The sequence below is a fragment of the Gymnoscopelus microlampas genome, assembly GCF_963454915.1.
Source record: "Gymnoscopelus microlampas genome assembly, chromosome: 6".
NCBI classification, from domain to species: Eukaryota; Metazoa; Chordata; class Actinopteri; order Myctophiformes; family Myctophidae; genus Gymnoscopelus; species Gymnoscopelus microlampas.
This window is the reverse complement of record NC_139943.1, coordinates 21,620,652-21,637,113: the sequence shown is the minus strand read 5'-3', so window position 1 is coordinate 21,637,113 and position 16,462 is coordinate 21,620,652. Positions and strand designations below refer to the sequence as shown.

Here is a 16,462-nt window from a genome sequence, read left to right as displayed (position 1 = left end):
CATCTCAGAGGTAAATATTGTACTTTTACTCCACGAGGCCTACAATTATTTGAAAACTTTAGATAGGATTTAACCACTTCAGCCCTATATATATTTCGGCCATTTGAAAATAGCAGATATACAAGCTCATAATGCCTCGCGATGCGACGCATTGTGAGCTTGTAGGTCGGCTATTTTCAAAATATTTTTTATACGTTTTGAACTTGTGAAATGGTAACATTCTGCATAGTGAGTACTTTTCCCTTTTGAACTACTAGTACATTTTGATACCAATACTTGTGTACTTTTACTCAGGAATTCCGGACTTTTACTTGTAACAGAGTATAATTTTACATTGCGGTATTGAAACTTTTACTTATGTAAACATGTGAGTACTTTTTCCACCACTGACTGTACCTTTACAGAAGAATGCAAAGTCAGCTGGCTAGCTCGACAACTCTGATGTGAGTGTTTGTTGTGGTCATATGTTGCCCCCTTGTGGAAAGATATGGGACTGCTGTGTGACACGGTTACATATTGGAAAATGTTTCATCCATGGGACTGATACACCAAAAAATTATAAATCAACTACTATATCACAGAGGTGGTTTTAGGTAGGAAGAGAAGCATGCTTATTTCATCCAATTATTCCCAGTGGTTTAGGGCCAAAACAAATGAAACATTTAAGATCAGATAAGATCAGATAAGATAAGAAGTCTTATCAATAACTGCTGTAAGAGTGAAACAGGTAGGCTACTGGTAACAGTAAGTTCACAAGGGTTGCAGTAGGATTGGCTGTGAGTTTGTAGATCGGCGGTTCGGTGTCATGCAACCAATTATAAATCAGGCTTAAGAGTGAAGTCAAAAGCCAACATACTATCACTCTAGAACAAAGTCCTAACCATAGTAAACGACAAGTTAAGTTAAGACACAAACCAGGAGAAAGAAAATAGACCTAAAAAACTGTGGCGCTGCTCCCACAGGCTCCCTCCTTCCTATATAGCTTCTTGGGCACTGGATACTAAGGTGAAATAAAAACACCAAAATATCAGTTGTCTGCTGTTTCTTTTACAGCAGCAAATTACATCACATTACATTTGACAACCACACATGTAGCCATATATTTGTCTTTATAGGGGTGAGTTTCAGATAACTTTTTTAAAATGATATATAAGACCCTTGATAGGACCTAATGTTGACTTTAGCTCAGGTTCATTTGATCATAGTCAACATGATAACTTGCCAAGTTGCAAAATAGACAAACAGAGCGAGGTCATGGAGCTACCATATACCACTAGTTCTTCATATAGCCTTTCACACCGGCATCTGTTTCAGGATCTGTGCCAAATAAGGTATTGCATCAGAGGGTGCTGCTGAATATGTATATGCTGTTCATTTGTCAACTGTAATGGTTTAACATTTGCACAAGCTTTATTCAATGTTTTTAAACCGGATGTAAAATAGGTGAGCCCCTTTAGTGCTTAAGGGCACTTCTCGCAGAGAAGGATCTGTTCCTCCGCTGCAAACTGGCATTTATTCTCTGCTACCATTTTGAGTTTGTTTGTAGATCAGCTATTTTTGCTGAATGTTTGCCTCAAAATAGGGACGCTAGGGTTCATGTGGTTAAAGAATGAATGTCCCTTGTGTTTTGGTATCAGTCACAAAACGTCAACCTTTCTGTCACTTGTCAAACTCTCTGACCTCTCGACAATTATTCCATGTGACCAAGGACGAGGACACGGTAAGTAAAAAGGCATCCTGTATGTGTCCACTGTTCTCTGAAACGCAGGAACATTTAATCCATAATCATCAGGACCAATATAATATCACTGTAAACATTCTTAAATTCTGGGATTAATTTGTCAATATGTCTGCCAAGGGTGGACCTCTGCCTTTGAAAGAAAGCTGTGAAAAACCAACAGGCTTTATCGATGTCTCACAAAGTAAATAACATCTTTATTTGCAGGATTAGGGAGACAATGACCATGGGTGTTTTCTGATGAGGTTGACCTGTGGCCCTTTCGCTAAAAGACGATGGCGATTCTACGGTTGTCACAACATCCCAACAACCCTATCTGACAACAGAGCAACGAGGTAAGACATGCTCTTGCTACTGTACTTATGTATGCTGTCATCTATTGTGTTTCTCTCTGCTTTGAGAGAGACTGTCCTTGTGAAACTGTGGTGTGTTGGTTTCATCAGTCATTTCTGTCAGCTTGCAGGTTATTTATAGACATGGCTGCATTGAAGTTCATTCTGGGCCCTCTGGTCCTGTTTGTAGTCTCAGCCTGTACCAAGGCACAGGTGAGTACAGAAACACTGCATATTGACCATATTCACACGGAGGCCATTTTGTCAGCAAAATGCGGCTCAGCCAGTTAGTTAGGGCACAGAATATAAAGGTCTCTGTTTGTTGGAAGGCCAACCCGGGCAACCCCTGAATCCAACCCTTGTCTTGTCTTGCATGTCTCTCCTCTCTCTCTCTGACCTTGGTTTCCTGTCTCTCTACACTGACCTGATCTGAAATTAAACATAGAATTGACCAGTTTGTTTTTTATCAATTACCGTATCAATTACCATATTTAGATTTAATTGAATAAAAATATGGTTCTTCATAGGTAGAGAAAAATATTATTCTTGTAAAAAACTGTCAAAATCCATTGTGTATTGCAAAGAAAGAATTCTTGGTTTCGGTACTATAAGACATTTACATAAATATTTATCAGGTATCATAAAATTACAAACAAATTAAGTAATGAAAACCCTCTTCCTGTGTGCAAATTGTCAAGAAACCTGCTAAGAAATCTGACGATGAAGATAATGGAGCAGAAGGAGATCCCACTGTCTCTGAGCAGCTGGAGAACGCTAACAAGCATGTTCGTAAGAGGGATACACTATTTTCTTGTTCATACAAGACACCTTTTTCTCTTCTAATTTTGTCTAATTTCACTCAGTTTAATTTTGTATCGTTTCATTTGACTTATTTCAGTTCAGTGAAGAACTAATTTGAATGGCATTTAGTTCTTTTGCACACTGAACAAAAGAGATTTGATAAAATTATACAAAACAAAAATGTACTCTAATTGGTGCAGGTTAGGGTTAAAACAATTTAGCATTTTACTGTATAATAGATATGTCTGTGGTTTTGTCTCTCTCCTCATGGTTCTTACTGTACACTGCGTGCGTGCGTGTGTGACTGAGGGTTCCTGGTTGTCCCCAACTAAATTAGTGATCGTTAGGAACCAAATGGACCCTTACAGGTCTGTACAAATGGAACCAAATCGACCCGTAAGGCTTAGTTAAGGGGGTCTGTGGCCTAATCATTAGGCCATAGACTAAGCTAAGCAGCATACCTGGTGTTCCTTGAAATTGAAACGTTTGAGAACCGCCGTCCTGCACTATCTGTGTGGGTGTTACTCCTTCGTGGGACGCCAGGGTAATGCCCAGGATGTGTCCCTGAGCCGTATAGGATGAATGTATCTACTACTATGGAACCGTCCAACATGAGCTTCTCCACGCCCTGGGATTCAACCACGAACAGTGTCGCTCAGACAGGGACTCTCACATCCGTGTCCTCCTGCAGAACGTCATCAAAGGTAGAGTAAATCAGTGGTTCTCAAACTTTTTCATGTCAAGGACCCCCAAATTGACACTTATTAGCCCGCGGACCCCCATTTCAAAAGATAAGCCAGGGACCCCAATAAGAGAAGATTTTTTACGGCTCTAGCAGTGATTCTCAACCATTTTAATTTCAAGGACCCCCAGTTTGACATGCACTAGGGCTACGGACCCCCATTTAATGGCATTTCTATCACTTGGACCGCAATTTATATTGTAAAATCTATGTCAATGTAACTCTGAGAGTGTACAAATGGAACCAAATGGACCCTAACGGGTCCATTTGGTTCCATTTGTACACTCTCAGAGTTACAGACCCATAAGGGTCCATTTGGTTCCATTTGTACACTCTCAGAGTTACAGACCCATAAGGGTCTATTTGGTGCCTAATATCATTTAGCTGGGGACCCCCTGGAACTCCCTCAAGGACCCCTGGGGGTCCCCGAACCCCACTTAAAGAACCAATGCAGTAAAGCCACACACACACACACACACACACACACACACACACACACACACACACACACACACACACAGGTATATGTGTGTATATAATGGAGAGAAATCTCTACTGTGCGCTGTGATAATGGGACAGTAGAGGACGGTAATGCAGTCGTTGGCAGCCGTGAAGCATGCCCATCATCACAGAACAGGATGTCCTTAGAGTTTTATGGGTTTATATAAAAAGCCTTCAATTGCATGTGTATTGTATTTCTGTTGCTTATTGCCAACCAGTAATGGATTAAAAAATAATGTTTCACTTACAGTGAAAACTGGCTGGCTAGCTGCGCTCTCTCCCGGCGTGAAATATGCATCTTTGACAAATGTGATTGCTTTGCTTTGTCATTTCACAAGCAAATAACTGCTCGATGACTTAGCAGTTTCATTAAAGGCTATCATACTTTGTATATCGTCTCTGTCGAGTGGAAACCTCGTATGTCCAAAACTGTCAGAATTCAAATTCTAAAATAGCAAAAGTAGCAGATCTACAAGCTCAAACCGCATCGCTTCGTGCCACGTTTCGAGCTTGTATATCTGCCACTTTTGATACTTTTGTGTGACGCTGTAGTATGATCAAGTAGGGCGTTCATTTATGAAAAAAGTAAAAACACAACAAGTTAAGATATGGAGATAGGAAGTTTCTGCCCCAATCTAATAGATTGTATTTAATTTTGTTGTCTCTTTGCTCTCGTCCAGGCTGGCTTTCTCCAAGGACAACATCAGCCCAACCATGGTGGCGGTTCCTAATGCCAATGTTGTGTTTGGCACTGCCAAGCAGATGAGCCAGAATGACATCAGGAGAATCAACCTCCTTTACGAATGCTAAACCGGCCAAGTAGTCTGGTCCATGCTAGTGTTAGCTGGATGGATCAATGGCTTTCTGACAGATATCCATTCACTAATGAAGATATCTGTCAGGGGAAGGTTGAATACGGGTTATGCAAGTCAATGTAAGACAAACATATCATTTCACTGTGATATATATATTAAAACAATGAAAAATAAAGTAACTATGCAATGTAGGCATTTTAAACCCTGCACATTTGAATTTCTCATCAAAGAACCAAATTAATGTTTATTAGGGGATTGAAGGTGGTGGCGGGGCTCTTATAGTTCCAGACATCGCTGTGTGATTGGTTCACTACATTCTGATACACATTCACCATTCTCTATCAATGAATGTTCATCTATTAAAAAACAACAGTTTTCATAATTTATAAGGTAGGTATCCATACAGTATGTTCATAAACATAAGGATTTAAATGTTGATTTTTCTTTGATAGTCACCAAACAGGAACTTACATTGTCCTCCACTACCATGCCGCAGCCCCAGTATTTCCAGTTTCATCATTTGCATGTAGTATTTTTACATTTCCTTTCTGGAGTTCAAGAATCCCCAGGCAAACTAGTATCAAGCCATTTAATCAAACATAAAATGCTAACGAGAAAGATCAAAAGACTAAAAAACGAATTGAAGTGGTGAATTGTTTTTATTACAGTGAGTGACTGATTCAGCAGAATACCGTAACACTCTTGCTTGATTGGCTGATCTCGATTGCCAACATAGGTCTATCCCTGGATTTTCTCAACCACCTGGAAAAAAACAGAAATATAATTAGAACTATGCGCACAGATACATAAAGTTATGTCTTTTAGATATACCATTGCTATTCTATCATACGTATGTTTCTGCATTTGGTTTTAAGCATGTGTGGAGGTACTACCTAGGCTATGTAATGTGGTTTCTTTAACAGTTGTACAGCCTGTTGAGTCTGATGATGTCATTCTGACTCATCTCAGTGGCCTTGCCGAACTCAGTGTTGGCGTTAGGAATGGCTACCATGGTGGGCTGGTTGTTCTTGGAGAAGGCATATCTGAAATCACATAAAGCCACACGCACATTCAATATTTTATCTTACACAAAAAAAATGGCATTTCAGTAGTTTCAAATAACATTGTTTATTCACTAACCTGTGGTAGTGCATGACCGAGTCGTAGTCATATGGAGTTCCCTGGTTTAGAGTGTTGATCTTATCAAAGGCATACTCCAAACCTGGAGAGAAAGTGACACTAATATGATAAGTGACATTAATGGCACAATTCTTCCGCTGAATGAATAACTGACAGCCCCGCTGCCACATTAAATCCAACACATTGAACAATACACCTATTCACTCTCAAAGTGAAGACTGAATGCACAGGGACTGAAGGTATGCGAAGAAGGCAAGGATATTTAAAAAAGTTACTGGTTTGTTTCAGTTAATTGTATTTGTGAACTGGAACTTGTGAAAAGCCTACATTATACAATATATCTAAAACTGTACCCTTCATTAGTGTTCAAAATATACAATAGCTCTGTGTGTGTGTGTGTGTGTGTGTGTGTGTGTGTGTGTGTGTGTGTGTGTGTGTGTGTGTGTGTGTGTGTGTGTGTGTCAACGAGCCATAGCAGTTATGTCTGTACGTTTCTGTTGCAGAATCTTTGCATGTGTGTGTGTGTGTGTGCGCGAGAGAGGTGCGTGTCACATGGGTCTTATGTGGGCCCACCTGGAGTGATGTTCTGCAGGAGGACGCGGATGTACTGGTCCCTGTCAGAGCGACACTGCTCATGGTGGAAGCCCAGGGCGTGCAGCAGCTCATGCTGGACTGTGTTGTGGTAGATGCAACCCTGACGGCTCAGGGACAGTGTCTGTCCATTGTAACGGCGGCCAACATACGAGTAGCACCTATACATTTCAGAGGAATATAATTTAGTTCAGTCATTAAATAAACCATTTAAAGGACAACTTTGTTTTTTTACAACCAAGGTTTATATTTTAGCTTGTAATTAAAGTAAATAAATGATGAGTGTAATTTTTTTTTTCATTTACTGCTTTCTATAGTTTTAGCATTTTTTTCGATATTTTTTACAGTGGGCGGGGGCATTCTGTCCGGTGGCTAAATATGCCTTTTTTACACAATAAAAAAGGTCCGGCTGTCTGAGATGGCCAGATGTGAGTTATTGGGGGCTAGAAGAGCTACTGTAAATAATAATAAAGATATTAATGTGGGTTAATGTGTTAAAAAAATACATATTTAGCCACCGGACAGAATGCCCCCGCCCACTGTGAAAACACTGTAAAAAAGATTGTGACAATTGCTAAAACTATAGAAAGCAGTAAATTTAAATTTTTTAACACTCCTCTTTTATTTACTTTAATTACAATCTAAAACATAAACATTGGTTGTAAAAAAACAAAGTTGTCCTTTAACATCACTGAAACACACATAGGAATCCTAATAACGTTTTTTAAACAGATTCCTACAAAAGTTGGAATAGTAGATTCCTAGTTGGAATAGTAGATGATATAATCTGTGTATAATGCTTTGAATGGTGTTGGAATTGTAATGGCTACTCAGCATTACCCTTCAAGGGCCTGGATGTGGAGGAAGTCTCTGTGCGATTTACGAGGAATGAAGCGGATACAGGACACACTATGGAAAGACTGCAGACCGCGCTCAATAATGGACAGCTCCCGAGAGGCTGGAAGGATGAGGGTCCATTTGTACACTCTCTGAGTTAAAATTAATGCTTAGGATTTGTTTGTTTATTTATTTGTTTATTAGAAAAGCTGATGCCATGGCAATCAGCTAGTCTTACTGGGGTCCACACAAAAACATATTACAAAACACATGAAAAAAAACTACAACATTAAATTGCATTAATTCACAATTACAGTTACATCAATATCAATATAAAAACAGATTTAATTGCATTAATTCACATTGCAATTACATCAATATAAGAGAGATTAAAACAAACACTGGTACGAAATTACTTATATAAATTAATTTAGCCTAAAGTTATTCCTTCAAGTATGGTCATCTGCATTCCAATAAATACCTCTGCACTTTTTTCTTAAAAGCAAATTTATTTTTTATTAGACAAAGCTCAAGTGGTAAATTATTCCAATAAACCACGGCTCTATAAATGACTGCTTTTGTCATTGAGTTTGTCTTTGAACTAAGTACAATACCTAGATTTAGTTTGCAGGTCCCAATCCCAGGGATAAAAATCATATCAAATGCGGGTCTGTGTGTGGCCTAATGCATTATAAAACTGGGGGTCCTTGAAATATAAAAGGTTGAGAATCACGGTCGCTTACTGTAGTGGTTTGCGATGACATATGGTACGTAGACCATGCCATCACTGGCTTTGTCCCACTTGCAGTTGTGTGAAGTGCATTGATCAGCGTTCCTCTCATTCTCAGAGTCATAGGCGATGTCATCCACCACATAGGGCCCATCAAGAGCACGCTCTGCAGACCACAGAGATTAAGAACAAACGGTGAAAACAGCTCTATGGGATCATAATTTAGGAGAATTCATTAATCTACGTTAACGACATTAATCTAAGAATGAGCTTCCACAGCTTTTCTGATATTGACTAGTATCTGATATTTTCTAGTTGCTGCCATTAAAATAGCTCACCAATTTCTTATTGACTGTATCTCATTCTGCTCAGAAAATGACATGAATACTGTCTCACCTATATTACGGTTGGCTTCCTCTATTCTTTCAGAGACAGACTTAATGTCCTACAAAGAGAGAAACAAAAATTACTTTATTATTGAATTCTCTTATACACAGATATAGCATTTTGTCTTCAAATTTTGAGACAAAAAGAGAGAAAAGGGAAAAATATATAATTTAAATAAAAAATACTAATTCACCTGACCTAACATAAGCACTGCAAAGAGGCAAGTACTAAGAGAAAATGATATTATGTTCGCAAAGACAAGCATTTCATTAATGGGAGACATACAAAGCAATTGAGAAAGATCAGCATCTAGAGAGGATAAAATACAATACTCACCTGATTTTCCTCTGCCATGGTGAACATCACCATCACAGCCAGAAGGCCCAGGGTTATCCTCAAAACAGCCATATCAACCTAACAACCTGCAGGGTTACATATTTTATTTTCAAATGTGACATGGTGTTCAAGTATGAAAACATAGCATACAGTAGGTGCCCATGATAAAATATATAGTAACATGTAAGACTCATTAAAGAGGTCAGAAAATGTGACTCACTCAGCCAATTCCCAAGATAACTCCAGGAAAGAGTTTATAGGTGGCTTTATAAAGTCTATGCTGGAGTCCTGCTTTGAACACAAGTGGAGACCATGGAAGCAAAAAAACAAAAACTCTTGTTGATAAGAATAGTTCACCTTGAAGCCACCTTGTCTATTCCCATAATTTAATCTAATCTTTGGAAAATGTGTCCTAGTTAGGGCTGCTGGAAAACGTGTCACTCCCACATGTTAGGGAAGACAGAATGAACAATTGCACACTCGTCGTTCCGATGCAAAAATATAATTGTATTATTTCTTAAGACCAACATTTACAGTAGACAGCATTGTCTTCATCAGCATTGATGGTTCATTCCCACAAGATGAATTTGACAATTCAAATTACTTTGTATACTCTCTATCAAATGAATCAGTATATGTGTATGTCAGTCCAATAGTAATAGTATATAATTATATTATACATAATTCTGTGACTATAATACCTTATTGCACATTCTATAGTTAACCAGCACCAGTAGATGTCGATCACCTTTGATGGACTCATTTCTGCGCATGTTATGCCCATGTTATACATTTTTTTAAATAATAGGTTAACTCTTATTGGCTGCCATTATTAATATCCACCTCTTGACACTGTAGAGCCAGTATTGTCAAACAGGCCATATCATGGACTTTTAGAAACAAATGTCTTTAATAAAATAAGAGAAATAAAAATAATAAAATAAAGTAGACATAAGTGGGTTCAGATGCAGGTTTATTGATAAAGACATTATTGAGAAACATACTGAGAGATGTTTTAATAGGAATTCTTTGCTTTTATTTAATTAAATTGAGGGCAGTTAAGCAGATTGTCATGCAGCAGCACAAGGTTCCAGCTGGAATCAAACCGGGGACATTGACACTATGTAGTTGTCACACTACTGTCACTCCCCATCTCGTCTCCTGTTTAAAACAGAAATCAAAGGTGTAATTCATCTATTGAAATAAGGTTTCTTCAGTCCAATAATAACAAAAAGTCTGCACTTAAGCCTGATTTATACTTTGGCTATTTGAAAATAGCCGATCTACAAGCTCTACAAAGCTTGTAGAGCTTCTATTTTTTGCCTAATGTTTCCTATTGACATGTCCAAAAATAGGGACAACAGGGTAAAAGTTGTTAAATGTATTTTCTTATACTCACTTTTTACCCAGCAGGAGTGTTTAGCACTGGTACAGCTTGTTGAGTCTGATAATGTCTGTCTGGCTCATCTCAGTGGCTGTGCCAAACTCAACAGTGGGGTCAGGGACGGCCACCAGGGTGGGCTGGCCGTTACCAGAGAAGGCATACCTGAAACCACACATTGTACTTGTATGTCTATTTGGAAACAAAATGGCAAACAGTCTTATTTACTGAAACAGGAAATAAAAAAAACTGATGGCTATGAAGGAAATACAAATTGAATGTACTGTTTAGGGAAAATGTACCTCAAATGAATGCATTATTAAAACTTTATTTTAGTTTGCATTTCCCCCCCCATAAATCAGTGCTATTGAACACCCTTTACGTCTGTGTGTTGATTAAAAAAATACCAATGGAAAGTATTAAAAAGTGCTTCTGACAAAACCAGCTGACTCCATAGGATCCTCAAACTTTCTGCTAAATCAGCTAAGTTCACCAAAGGGGTGGAGTTTGCTGGTTTTGCTGACTCCAGGCTCCACCCCCTTTTGACCTCATTGTGAGCTTGGAGGTCCATTTAGTTGTACTTATCAATGATGAGCAAAACCTCCTAACTCCACTTTTTGTTTTTGTCATTTCCTGAAAAACATTTTGGAGTTAGCTGGTTTCTGCCGGACAGCAGAGATATTTTATATATATCATGACATTTACACCGTTATTGTTTCCAGAGTCAAATCTCACTTCATCACAACAGAAGTAGTGATCTAAGTCGAAGTAAAAGCCTTTTGAAACCTACTTGCTGTAATGCATAACAGAGCCATAGTCATAGGTCGTTCCCTGGGTCAGAGTTTGGATCTTGTCAAAGTTGTGCTCCTTTCCTGAAAACAAGACAGATATAACATTCCATATGTGTTTGAGCTGTGGATGCTGATGCTCATTTCTAGAGCAATGTATGGCTAGCGTGGCTATTGATTGATTTATTACCTTACCTGTTGTGGAGATCAAACCTGAGACCTTTCAATTATGGGACAGTCCTGTCCACCTGTTTTCATGTTCAATATGATGACATACGTACATTGGTGTGCATGTACTGTATGTGTACTTGTTCTGTGAGTGCAAAGCTGGTCCTCACTTCACACTCGTGAGTATGTGTGTGTGTGTGTGTGTGTGTGTGTGTGTGTGTGTGTGTGTGTGTGTGTGTGTGTGAGTGTGTGTGTGTGTGTGTGTGTGTGTGTGTGTGTGTGTGTGTGTGTGTGTGTGTGTGTGTGTGTGTGTGTGTGTGTGTGTGTGTGTGTGTGTGTGTGTGTGTGTGTGTGTGTGCGCGCGTGTACTGGACACGTGATCTGTGAGTGCTGGTCCTCACCTTTGTGTGTGTGTGTGTGTGTGTGTGTGTGTGTGTGTGTGTGTGTGTGTGTGTGTGCACATGCGTGTGTCCGTATGTACAACATGGATACTGTACTGTATACAGGGAACTTCATATGTGGGCCCACCTGGAGTGACATTCTCCAGAAGAACACGGATGTACTGGTCGCGGTCGGCACGTTTCTGCTCATGATGGAAGCCCAGGGCGTGGAGCAGCTCATGCTGGACTGTGTCATGGTAGACACAACCTGAACGGGCCAGGGACAAATCCTGTGCATTGCCACGGCGACCAATCCAGGACCAGCATCTAGGACAATTAAAAGGAACATTAACGAGTCAATACATGCCATTGTCTATTCACAGCTTGACCATTCTAAAATAGCAAAAATAGCCGATTTACAAGCTCACAACATGCTGCATCGCTATAGGGCAAAAATGTGTTGAGTTTGTGTTTGTTTTCGGACAGACAAACCTGTTTTGTTTTTCATTTACATTTTACTGTTAATGTAAATTTTGTTCTCTAAGTTTGTGTTTTTGTTCACTAACATTGATTATGTTGTACTGCATTTTATGATTTGTATTGTGATGATCTTGCCTGGACCCCAGGAAGAATAGCCTCTGTGTCGACTAATGGGGATCCTTAATAAACAATAAACAATAAACAATAAACACTAAAAAACAACAATAAAAAGAACAGATGGAGATGACAATAAAATTATTTTGTGTACATTATGAACTCTGTCCGTACCCACTGAGTGACTGGATGTTCAGATAGTCTCTCTCAGTGGTGCGTTTGACATAGCGGATGCAGGAGACCTCGTGATAGGACTCCAGGCCGCGCGCAATGATGGCCACCTCACGGGGGGCTGCAAGTGCAAATTAATGGAAATACGGTACTTTATAATGGTTACAAAAAAACAAATAATCTGGGGATGCAATATCGGTCACATGGCCACATGGCCACTGTCATCGGTGAATGCCATCTTAGTTGCAGATATATGCTGCAACCCGATCGCCAGAGGAAACGTTCTCATTGAATGTTTTTCAACGTTTCTCAAAATCCGTGCATAGACTACTGGAAAACCACAAATTCCGTGCATAGCCGCCTCGCATCTCCCCCATTGTGACTAAACCATTTCGGAGCCGCGCAGTCTCAAGGGAATTGTCGCCGTGTGAAGGACCACCGAGTGAGCTAAAGCGAGCGAGTTGCCGTCCTGAACATTGCGACATTCCCTTGAGCCTACTCAGCGGCGTTTGAGTTACGTACCGATAGGCACAGAATCGTAAATTTGGTTGTGGGGACTGCTCTACTTCCGGGTTTTTCCGGGTTGCGACTGGTTACGCCCACCGTGGGACTCCCCGTACATATGCACGGAATTTGGGGGTTTCTAGGCGACTATGCACGGAATGACGTGCACAAATCCGTGCAATGTATACTAATTCTCTGGCGATCAGGCTGGATATATAGATGGCAGTCAACAAGGTGATTATTGGCTGATACCGATGCATTTACGTGTCTGTCTCTAAGAGCCATATGTGTCCATTATGTGTACACTTCAGAGTTAAATGAACACAGAATGGCGGTGCTTGACTTGAAAAAGGTAATGTGTGGTAGTTACTACTTACAGAATGCTCCAGAAATTACGTAAGGCACATAGACTTTGCCATCGCTGGACTTGGGCCACATGCAGCCTCTAGAAGTGCATGGATCAGCGTTCCTCTCAGCTTCAGAGGCATAGGCAACGTCATCCTCCAGATATGGATCACCAGGACCACGAACTGTGACAAAAACACAAGAGCATTCGACATGAGTAGCTTTTGCATTTCTGTCTGATGAGCTTTTGTCATGTTCAGGTTTTATGTTTCTAGCTGCATACAACGCTTAGATATCGTTTTACACTGTTACATTAGTTGCACTCTTAAACTACATTTCAGATGTGATTCCCAGTGAAAACAATCCATCTGACATGGATATAAAATTACAAATACATTTCAACAGAATGTTGGCCTTATTGGTTTAACTGTAAAATGTCTTACCGATATCCCTGTTGGCTCTCTCAATCCGCTCAGAGACAGTCAGAGACTTGAGACCTACAAAGAATGATACATGATAAATATGAATCTATATTATGTATTTTATACTATAATAAGCATAAAAACACAGTAGTGGTTTTGTAATTGCATAATTATGGTATTGTGCATTTCATTAATTCAGTATACTGTATTTAGTTGGGGGGTAAACACTTGAACTTACATGAGTGGGATCACCAGATGTCATACATATGTAGATACATAAGGAAACAAATAGGCTAGTTAGAATAAATAAATAAACAAACAAACAACTAGTAATAGGAGGCTATTTTTGAAAATGTAGGGCTTAAGTGGCTAAACAATTATGAAATTAATAATTAGTTGCGCCACTAAGCCACGCTCACCTCTTCTTCGGCCCAGGTGGAGACTACAAGCAGAGCCAAAAGTCCCAGCATGCACTTCAACAAAGCCATGTTAACCAATATATCCTGCAGGAATACAATAAATTAACAACAAACATATCTTACCTACAGTACAAACAAGGAGACGTTAATGTTAAAAGAGTTCTGTGTTTGAAGTTATACTTACTGTTCGTCTAAAAAGAGGGAAAGAAGCAAGGTCAGTCCTTTGATATTGTGTTATATAGCATGATGTGGACCGGAAAATTGTCCTTTTTTGGATAATGAGGTCACTGAGATGCGAGACGGAAAACAAATTGAGCAGAAAAACATTTCAGCATTCAGATAAGAATATTTCACCTTGATGCCATTCTGTGTATTCCCATATAAAGTTTACAAATAAGGAGAAAATTCCTTTCTAATCTTGTGTGAATGCATGGTCTCAGGGCAGCTGCTTGACTAAGAGAATTCGTAATCAACGAATGGGAAGCATGCGTCCATTCTGCTCTCTCAAGGTGCCATTGTGCAAGGCACTTAAACAATTACACTAGTGGACCTGCTCAGCTGTTCCTGCAGTAGAATGCCCAGGTGTGATGTTTGTAACTCTATGAAAGTAAAACACCTCACCGCTTTAGAAGAGCATCTGTGCTCATACAACTTCCCAGGTAAACAAAGGTTTTACGAGTGACACGTCAATGATTCTGTGTGGTACTTTTCCTGTTGCACATTCAGCAGTAGCATCATGGACTTGGACTGGTTTTCTCTACAATCCTAAAGGCAGATTTTCAGGCCACATGATTGAAAACAGCTGTGTTTTGTGTGTTTTGTTCCTTTTCACCAGTACTTTAGACACCCACATGTATCCTCTGATACACATGGAGTCAACAGACACTTTTCATCTGACAAGGGAAGGAGTTTCGCGTGCACTGAGGTTTATTCTTTTGAGATGGCAGAGACAATGCTCCCCATGCAACCTTGGGTTTTATAGCTTAAGTTAGTTCATATTGTCGATCATCTTTAATCCATTAATGCTCATTGTATGATGTAAAAGGTCTAAAAATGAAATTTCTAGCACAAAAAACGGACACAAACAAAGTAGAATCAATTCCTAGTAAATTCTGTCACTTGCACTACATCAATACGGTGACATATCCATTTTTGTTTTGTTAGAGAACCTCCATCAAAGGCAATATAACATGAATACAGCCATTTCTCTAAATTACATGCCAGGACTAGTTTTCTGCTCTGTTTTATTGTCTACACGTATGTTTTGCACCCTGTCCATCCGTCCGTACTGTTGCCTTGATCGCAGCGAAACTGTGCACACACTCCCTGGATGCCAATTCAGAACCACTGCCCCATTTTTTTCACATGGGCCTTTTGTAGCTAAGTGCAAAACAATTTTTTTGACAGTACTCTTACAGATTTTGTCCAAAAATCCCCTAAATCGGTACACAGTATCATAGACATTAAACAAATCATGAACATAGCGTGCAATTTCCGTGAAATTTTGCATGCACATTCCCAACCCGGTGGAGGAAGAAATGCCACTTGAACATTTTCAAATCAGCCTCATGGTGGCGCTATTCGTGTGTGCTGTTAAGCCTAAATAAGAACGTTTTTTATTTTGAAAGCAAGAAACTTTGGTTTCACTGTTTTAACCCAGCAACCCATGTAAAGTATGCCACTGCTGTAAAGCATCCCAGCCCAAACATTTACGTACGGTCAACCAGCACCAGTAGATCTGTCGATCACCTTTGATGGACTCATTTCTGGGTTCTTGTATATAATAATAATATAGTGAGTCTACATAATGAGTTTAAAGCAGGACTGTTCTCATATGAAAAATAATTTCACCCACTTCTTTACAGCTGTAAACCTGCGTGGAAAACACTTTCTGAATATGTTATCCGTTACTCAAGTGTGAGAAGAATGAATAAAAAGCCACAACAACTTGTCTGTGGATTTTTAATAATAATGTTTGCAAACCTGAGAGAGATGTTCTCATGCCAAGGGTCTAAACAGCTCTCCTCTGGGGCGGAACATTTCTGCAGCCTTTAATAAATGCTGAATGCATAAGATAAGAACTGAGGCCTGTGGGCCGTAATCTCTCTCATAACCTTACCTTAACTGTCTTGCTAAACAAGTGTGAGATTCACAATAGAATGAATAAAGGTCTCTTGAACACAGAGATACAAAACCAGGCGCAAAATAGTTTCCAAAGGCCGATACTCTGAAATGTACATTTCTTAAAGTATCACATTCAAAGTTATCATTTCCCCATGCTTATAACCTTTTCCAGCTGGTTGAATCTGTCATTACCCAGTAGTAACACAAATAAAATAT

General features: G+C 39.5%; 2 protein-coding genes across 2 annotated transcripts; both read right to left on the bottom strand.

Annotated features, from left to right (window-relative positions):
- Window positions 1-5,845: 5,845 nt before the first annotated feature.
- Window positions 5,846-15,886, bottom strand: LOC311046905 (hatching enzyme 1.2-like; the record flags this gene model as incomplete). Its single annotated transcript, XM_084059484.1, has 7 exons — window positions 5,846-5,972; window positions 6,070-6,151; window positions 6,643-6,821; window positions 7,501-7,618; window positions 13,314-13,466; window positions 13,725-13,778; window positions 15,853-15,886. 7 exons carry the CDS (start codon window positions 15,884-15,886, stop codon window positions 5,846-5,848), a joined length of 747 nt encoding a protein of 248 aa, XP_083915610.1.
- Window positions 10,370-12,657, bottom strand: LOC311047871 (hatching enzyme 1.2-like; the record flags this gene model as incomplete). Its single annotated transcript, XM_084060820.1, has 5 exons — window positions 10,370-10,496; window positions 11,122-11,203; window positions 11,816-11,994; window positions 12,436-12,553; window positions 12,636-12,657. The coding sequence occupies 5 exons, from the start codon at window positions 12,655-12,657 to the stop codon at window positions 10,370-10,372; spliced, it is 528 nt and encodes a 175-aa protein (XP_083916946.1).
- Window positions 15,887-16,462: the final 576 nt, after the last annotated feature.